The following is an 8,632-nucleotide window of genomic DNA, read 5'->3' on the forward strand; positions in this document are numbered from 1 at the left end:
TTACCAAGTACTTACAACAATGGGGGCTCTTAAGGGGAGTTTATCGGAAGGTAGAGAGTAGCGCGATAGGCGCCTTCGTGACTTTCTCGGGTTTTACACTTCGGAGCGAGGTGGGTGAAAGGGTCGCTGGGTAACCGGGCACAGTAGCTGCAACAAACCCAGAAATATGAAAACAGAGGTCAGTCTACAATGGAACAGACAGTAATAAATATCTGAAATGTCAAATCTTCAGTCTCTCCACCCCCCCTTTAAAAAAAAAATCCCCCCCCCCCCCCAAGCAAAAACTAGTAAATCTTCGTTTTTTTTTATTATTTTAATTAAAAAATCAAGTTATAGTTATGGGCTCTGTGTAATGGTTTTGCACAGAGCAGCCCCAATCTTCTTTTGGAATCCCCCTGCCGGCACTCCAGGCTCCTCCTCTTTAGCAACTGCCCCCCATGGAAATCCGCCTTTCATGGGGGCACCCGTTCCGAGCCATCCTGTCTGCATCTATTGTGCCCAGGGTGGGGCTTTAACCATCAATTACTATCAATATCTAGTTATTTATTAATTATACAGTCCACTTCACTGTCAGATGTCCATAGAACGTTTACCGATTAATGTGGCCAATAGCGGTGTTAATGGTCACCCTTGGGCTCCCGTCATCTTGCCGCAACACGTAGGGAGGAATGATCTCATCGTCATCTACAACGGCTTCCGACTCCGCCTCCCCACAATCCAGGGACTTGGAGCATTTATTCCGCAGTATCTAAAAAACACAATCTGACGTCAAGATGCAGGAAGAGAATACATATGACCTCATTATGAGGAACGGGGATGTGCTACAAACCTTCTCAATGGCCTTATAGGTCTTCAGATCCTCCTCGAACCCCTTCATCTTGTCTGTGTCCGCTAACATGATATAATTGAGATGGGGGCTCTTGCCCGACCCTTGGACTGGACATAGGACCTGTACTCCGTGGGCAAATCAAAGCGGACCACCAGGTTGCATTTCGGGATGTCCACCCCCCTCCTCTACGATGCTGGTAGCAATCAGCAGATTGGTTTCATGCGCTCGGAATTTTCGAAGGACCTAAAGATAGAAAAAATTATTCTGACTTTCTATCCACAGGTTCCCTTTAATCTCGTTTTTGGATTGTGCGAGGAAACCAACAAAGACTGAAGGAGAACATAAAAATCTCCATGCAGATAGTCTATATGGGAGGTGTATACACACACAATATTTGAGATAAATAGAGAGAAGTGTGTGGATAGAGATATGTATATAGATGCGTGTGTGAGGAGATTATATATATATATATATATATATATATATATATATATATATATATATATATATATATATATATATATATATATATATATATATATAATTTTTTTTTTTTATTAGGGTTATCCCGATACGATACCAGTATCAGGACCGATTCAGAGTATTTGCGGGAGTACTTGTACTCCCGCAAATGCCCCCGATGCCAGATCCGATACTCGCCCCCCGCTACGCCGCATCCCCGCTTGGTTAATACGCGCGGGGAACATTACAGCGTTCATTTGAATAGCTGTAGTGTTTGCCGCCGCGCCGCGTATAGACACTCCCCCTTGCTCAGGTGAACTGTCCAATCCCGAGCAAGGGGGGGAGTGTCTATACACTGCGCGAATCACTACAGCTATTCAAATAAAAGCTGTAATGTTCCCCGCCCGTATTAACCAAGCGGGCGGCGCAGCAGCATGCAGGTAAGGGGGGACATGGCTGCATATGGGGGGGGGGGCATGGATTGGCTGCATATGGGGGGGGGGGGGGGACATGGATTGGCTGCATATGGGGGGGGGGGGGGACATGGATTGGCTGCATATGGGGGGGGACATGGCTGCATATGGGGGGGGGGGGGGAGACATACATGGCTGCATATGGGGGGGGGGGACATGGCTGCATCTGGGGAGGGGGGGGGGGGGACATGGCTGCATCTGGGGGGGGGGGGGGGGGGGGGGGGGACCATGGGCTGCATCTGGGGAGGGGGGGGGGACGGACGTGGCTGCATCTGGGGAGGGGGGGGGGGACGTGGCTGCATCTGGGGAGGGGGGGGGGGGACGTGGCTGCATCTGGGGAGGGGGGGGGGACATGGCTAGCATCTGTGGGGGGGACACATTTTAAAAAAGTATAGGTATTGGTGAGTACTTGAAAAAAAAGTATCGGTACTTGTACTCGGTCCTAAAAAAGTGGTATCGGGACAACATTATATATATATATATATATATATATATATATATATAAAAACACACACACCCCTCCACGTTACGCAAGGTAAAATAGAAACCACAGAATAATGAAGAAAGTTCCCATCTCCATAGTGAGGAATGTGCAGGTGGAGTGGCAGCAGAAGGGCGAGGGGGGAACGCCAATGATATCTGACTCGACATACTTCAACGCAATAAATGAGGTTATTTAACTGTCAGCGCCAATAAGGAGGCACGTAACCAGAAACAACCTGAGAGTATAACAAGTGATATCTGTGCGTCTCTAATGCCAGATAATTATGGGCTCTGCTGGAGGGAGTCCAGGGTGCAGGGCGCTGACACAGAGCAGACAGAGGACAGGGTCGTCGAGCGAACCCATTAACAAGAGGAAAGCGCTCGTTTTCCCCCAATATGGAGTCACTTCCATTACCTCTTCTTGCTTTCTGAACTCCACTTCCCATCTGTTTGTTACGTATCTGGTTCTTTCCGATGTCCGTGGCCAGTTATGAAGTTACTGCTAATGTAAGCCAGCTCTGGGTCCTGTTTCCCGGCCCTCCTTAATCAACCTGTAATGGCAAGTTGGAAAACGTCCGTTAAATCACAGCTGCACTTCAAAAGAGACAGACATCAGCACCGGCAATACGAAGGAGGTTTGCCTTAAACCAGCCTACTCCAACCTTCCGAAAGAAGCTTTAAGTCTCGGGAAATCCTCACTAATTATCGTATTCACAGCTCACCATACATTATTTGACCAGCAAGCTGAGATATACCAATAAATACAAGGATGTGCTGTACACCATTTCACAACCAGGGCGGCGCTATATGAAATACAATTAAACAAATAGCAGCCAGAAAATAACGGCAGATAGTTACAATTTTAATGTTGCCCTTACATTGGTGGCCTGTAGAGAAATTCACCACTACAATAATGCTCAGAGGAAAATTGCCCCTTCCATTGGTGATCAGTGATATGTTCCCTTATCATTGGTGGCCAAAGGGAAAAACGTCCCTTACATTGGTGGCCAAATGGAAATCTCTCCCCCCCTTACCGATATCTAAAGAGATCACTGGTGTCAGCCATTACTTATCTGGGTGTCAGAAATTGCCGATTGTAAACTGTAGAGGAAACCCTGGGCTTCCTTGGAACCCTGGTTAAGAAAGGCTGGTTAAGACATTCCTCCCGTCATGGCAACATTAACTTTTAAAGGAAAACTCCACTTTTGCTGAACATTACGTTACAGGTTTTGCAAGTTTATTAAAAGTCAGCAGCTACAAAAAGTGACCACAGACACTTACCTGTTCCACGGTACAGCAATGCGGCTGAACAAAGCATCGCTCCTCTCCGCCAGCGCCACCATTGTCACTCCGGGCACCCAGGCGTGACAGCTTTCAACTTTACAGCTGCGCACGCACGAGTTGCGCTGCGCTCCCAGAGTGTCCCAGGGTGATCGCCTAAGGCGAGAGTCGCCGCCGCCTAGGCGAAGTGGGACAGGAAGTCCCACTCCTAAAGAAACCAACACTCCCCCCCAAAAAAAATTACATGTGGCATGTAAGGGGGCAAGGAGTGCTTAAAGCGGAAGTTTCACTTTTGGGTGGAACTCCGCTTTAAGTTCTGAAAAAACAGCCTTTGGAAAAAAAAAAAAAATTATATTATTTATAGAGAAAGAAAAAGAGCCCCACACATTACCGATTTAAGACAACGGCCGTGTATCTTCGTTCCACGAAGATGATTCCACACAGGATGTTGGTAAACGGGGAAGGGAAGCTGGTTTCAGTCTTCTCTTTCTCCTCGATCTCCTCATCCTCATCTTCATCATCCTCAGAGTCACTCCACGACACATAGTTGTCCTGGTTGCGGTTGTTGTACACTCCACGCTCTCGAATTGCTGTCGCTCGTAGGGTTTGTACTTGCGCAGGATCTCTAGAAGTCGCAGGACTTTGGGGGTGACGAATTTCAGGTCAAGAGAGGCTGGGGAGAAATGTTCCTCACAAAGGGCATGGATCTTCCTTAGGATTGTATCGGTGAACAGCAGAAATTTGCGGTGAAGTTCCTCTTGTTCGTGTTTGATGTATTTCTGCAGTTCACGTACCATCATCCCCGCCACCTTATCCGCGCACACACGGGCCCAGGACCAACAGGACTGCCTGGCAGTCCGACAAGATCTACAACAGAAACATGTAAACAAAAAAGGTGAAGATTTAATGTCTTATAGGAAAGATTGAGAAAAGGTAAATTGTGCCAAGCAACCCCTAAAATATAGCGATATACTTCCTGTAGCTAGGCACTCCTGTTCTGTATCCTAGTAGCTGTATATCCTGCAGTGTAAGATCCAAGTCCCTGCTGCCTCTGATTGGTAGTCTCAGGAGATTTGGCGACCATCGTCATACTGCTACTCACTTGTTCTCCTTCCTTGAGAGGAAGCTGTACCTGGGGACCTGCAGTGCAAGAACTCCCTGCTTCTTTCATTCTATGTGTGCTTCCTCTATCTCTCTTGCTGGATCTGACTGTTCTCACAAATCTCACTCCAGGTCTGGTGAGAATGTCACTACAGTGCTGCCCTGTTCTCTTTGCTGGAGAGGAATCTGTACCTGGGACCTGCAGGGCAAGATTCTCCCCGCTTCTTTCATTGAATGTGTGCTTCCTCCATCTCTCCTGCTGAATCTGACTGTTATTCTCACCAGATCCGGAGTGAGATTTGGTGATGTCACTACCCCTGCTGCTCTCTGTTCTCCTTGCTGAAGAGGAAGCTGTACCTGGGGACCTTCAGTGCAAGAATCTTCTTGCTTCTCCTGCATTCTGTGCCTCAGTGCTTTCTCCTACTTTCCTATAGTTGCTTGATTATTCCCGCATCAGTTTGCACTTATCCAACATCAATGAGGCAGTTCACAAAACTCCGTCACTACGAGATGTTCGCCTCCCCAAAGAGGAACGGTGCAGAACAAGCCACAAGTCATTAATGGAGAAACGATCAGCTGAGGGGACTCCACAGGCAATATTAGTAAGTACAGTGGTTTTTATTTTTATTCTGCCTGTGGAATATGGTGCAGACCCACTGGAGGCCTTCAGCGGTCACTGAGTGAGACTGGGCTTCTGAGGAGTCTCTGCACCTGTAGAGGAATAAGGCCTGGTTCACACTACTGCGACTTTGCGAGCTGCATTTTGCACAGGCACAGCAGCTCATTCATTTGAACCCGGCAGAGGGGGGAAACACGGACGCCCACCCGCAGAGGGGAAACGCCCACAGACGTATTAAACAAGTCTAAAGGGGCTACATCCAAGCTCTACAACCAGCTCTCGATTTACTAGCAGCTATATATGATTCAAGATGGAAGCTTTACTAAACAGGAGTTGGGGACCACACTTTGTACAGGTGCTTTGATATGCAGTGCAGCCTCGCATATACAGTATCTAAATATGTCTAACAAAAAACGTATTGCCACAAACAGTTGATACAGTTTAGACCTTGATTTTGTGCAAACAAGGTGGTAACTGTGCTGGAGAATGGTTTGGTGAAATACCCCCTGTCCACTTTCATTTTGCTAGGTATACATTGAGTGGCTGGCTTCATTTTTGCGATACTGATTAGATATTATTGCCTTTGCTGAGCAAAGCTTGTACAGATCAGGATCCCTTACAAACGGATCAAGTCAGTATGCGCTCCGCCTAGCACTGAGGTCCTTAGATAGACGTACCTGTCTGGAGATGGTGTGGAGTCTCTCTCCTTTGACTGTATTGGAATGTTGCAGTCATCCAGAAAGTGAAGAGCTTCCTCCAGTCCGACAGGAGTCTCCGATAAAGTCACTTTTGTCATGATAGGAGCCACAGTCCCAAACAATCTCACAGGGCTGAGAGGCGTACTGAATACGAAAAGGGAGCTTGGGAGACACTGCATGCTGGCAATGAGAAAAGGTAAAGACAAACAGAGGCCCCTTTCACACCAGAGGACAGCATGTCCATATTTCATCCATCTGTTTTCAGTTGAATACGGACATACATGTATCCCTATGGAATAGCGGGTGTCAGCGGTATGAACATCCGCTGACACCCGATCTCATGGTCCCCCGCTATGGTCCGAAGCTGCCAATCGTTTTATAGCTGCACGATTTCTCTCTCCTCTCTCCACACATATATAATAGTGCAATGTACAAAATCACTATTTATATATAATTATAAAAAATTAAATAAAAAAAAAAGATCTAATATATATATATTTTTTTCTTTTTTTACATACACATATTATAATATGTTATATAAAAGTGTGTATGTATATGGAGAGAAGGGTGCAATGTACATGCGCAGCTATAAAATATATAAAACGATTGGCAGCTTCGGACCATAGCGGGGGACCGATGAGATCGGGTGTCAGCGGATGTTCATCTATAGATAGATATATTAAATATATGGATATATTAAATATATATTTATTATGTACAAATCATGCCGCTTCGGACCATAGCGGGACCAATGAGATCGGGTGTCAGCGGATGTTCATCTATAGATAGATATATTAAATATATGGATATATTAAATATTAATTTATTATGTACAAATCATGCCGCTTCGGACCATAGCGGGGACCAATGAGATCGGGTGTCAGCGGATGTTCATCTATAGATAGATGGATCAATATATATATCTATATCTAGATATTATGTTACAAATCATGCCGCTATGAAAAAATAAAACGTTTGGCTTTTTTATTATACAATATAAAATGCCAAAACATTTATTAGTTCCACATTATTTTTCTAGCTGTGCGATTTGTACATTGCACCTCTGATCTCCATGTGTCTGCTTAAAAAAAAAAAAAAAAAAAAAAAGAAGTGGGAGGTACTGCAACATCTTATTTTTAGGAGACATCAGGTTCGGCTCAGGCAGGTTGAACTGGGAGCAAATTTTTAAAACGTTTCCCAATTCTGAAAAGCTCCCATTTAAAAAATGTTATGACCCGAAAGGCAGCCTGGCAACCAGAGTGCCTCCCCACCCCCCCGTGTGTGAATTCCCAGCATTATAAAGCTGGGGATGAAGTCATGGGCATCTGCGTCCTGTTTACCTGTCTAACACCACCAGATCGGTCGCAGTCTCTGCATTACTCTTCAGAATTTCCTCCAGTCTCTGGATCTTCTCCTCCAGGTCAGAAGGGTCGCATTTCCCGTTCAGGATGGAAGCGGTCAGCCCCAGGATCCGCGGACACGTCTGGCAACTCTCACAGATCTGTGCGTGACGAACAGTGCGGAGGGGACATATGAATGAACTTATTACTGCGAGACCTGAGGCGTGATCTCTATATACGGACCTCTGGCACAGCGCGGGCCGCGACGCTCCCGGGGATGATATGGAAATGACGCAACCGCACGTCATCACCGGGGGGTCGGGGGCAGAGGTTTCATTTATAAGTCAGGAGATGGACTACAAATCTACAACGTCATTCCATCACACTGAACTATGTCAGCGAAGGAACTTACTTGGCAGGAAAGTCAATGCAAAAACGAGTAGACTGACAGCAACAGTTATAAACTAAACTCCAGGAAAATCGCCTAAATACAGATGACATAATACATACATGAGAATAGCAAATGAAGCGCAACATCACTGCTAAGAGGTCAAAAATACAACTTTGTTTCATTAAAAGGTTCACATTCCAGGGCTTGACCGGCAACAACATGAACAATCCAGAAGTGAACTGCACCAACAATGGTATCTACTAGTCTAGTCTCTTTCACCAGCATGAGGAGGGTGAAACGCGTTGCTACTTTTTAGGGATTTGTACTAGGGCTGTGCGTTAAACGCGATATTAACGGCGTTAACGCAAACCCATGTTAACGCCGTCAATATTTTTATCGCGCGATTAACGCAGGAGCCCTCGGGGTGGACGTGCAGAGTGTGCAGCGGCGCGGCTTACCCTTCTCGCTGGATTCACAGGCAAGTTACTCACCTTGTCCCTGGATCCAGCGATGCACCCGCTGTGTGATCGAGCGGGTCCTCCTCGCTCGGCGGGTCCTCCTCGCTCGATTCACAGTGCCTGTGTGCCGCCGATCTCCGTTCCCTGCGACGTTACGACGCACGGGAGCGGAGAACGGCGCCAAATTCAAAAAGTAAACAAACACAATACACACAGTATACTGTAATCTTATAGATTACAGTACTGTATGTAAAAAATACACACCCCCCTTGTCCCTAGTGGTCTGGCCCAGTGTCCTACATGTACTTTTATAAATAAAAACTATTCTTTCTGCCTGAAAAACTGTAGATTGTCCAAAAGTGTCCCTTTATGTCAAAAATGGTTTTAGATCAGCTAGAAAACAGCGATCATAAATTATAATCACTTGCAGAATTGTGCGATATTTGTGGGGAAATTCGTCATAAATTAGATAGATTAATCGTGAGTTAACTATGACA

The 8,632-nt window shown here is 46.0% G+C and overlaps 1 protein-coding gene across 1 annotated transcript in view; it reads right to left on the reverse strand.

Moving 5' to 3' along the window:
- Positions 1-7,851, reverse strand: part of DICER1 (dicer 1, ribonuclease III) — a 55,399-nt gene extending 47,548 nt beyond the window's left edge. The window contains 14 exon segments of the mRNA XM_040333634.1: positions 12-147; positions 594-748; positions 830-909; positions 912-1,008; positions 1,010-1,072; positions 2,663-2,698; positions 2,700-2,723; positions 2,725-2,798; positions 3,915-4,100; positions 4,103-4,349; positions 4,351-4,395; positions 5,922-6,027; positions 6,029-6,091; positions 7,287-7,851. Of these exon segments, the coding sequence (XP_040189568.1) occupies positions 12-147; positions 594-748; positions 830-909; positions 912-1,008; positions 1,010-1,072; positions 2,663-2,698; positions 2,700-2,723; positions 2,725-2,798; positions 3,915-4,100; positions 4,103-4,349; positions 4,351-4,395; positions 5,922-6,027; positions 6,029-6,091; positions 7,287-7,594 (1,620 nt within the window). The 5' untranslated portion in view covers positions 7,595-7,851.
- Positions 7,852-8,632: the final 781 nt, after the last annotated feature.

Source organism: Rana temporaria, chromosome 13 (assembly GCF_905171775.1).
Source record: "Rana temporaria chromosome 13, aRanTem1.1, whole genome shotgun sequence".
Taxonomy (NCBI): Eukaryota; Metazoa; Chordata; class Amphibia; order Anura; family Ranidae; genus Rana; species Rana temporaria.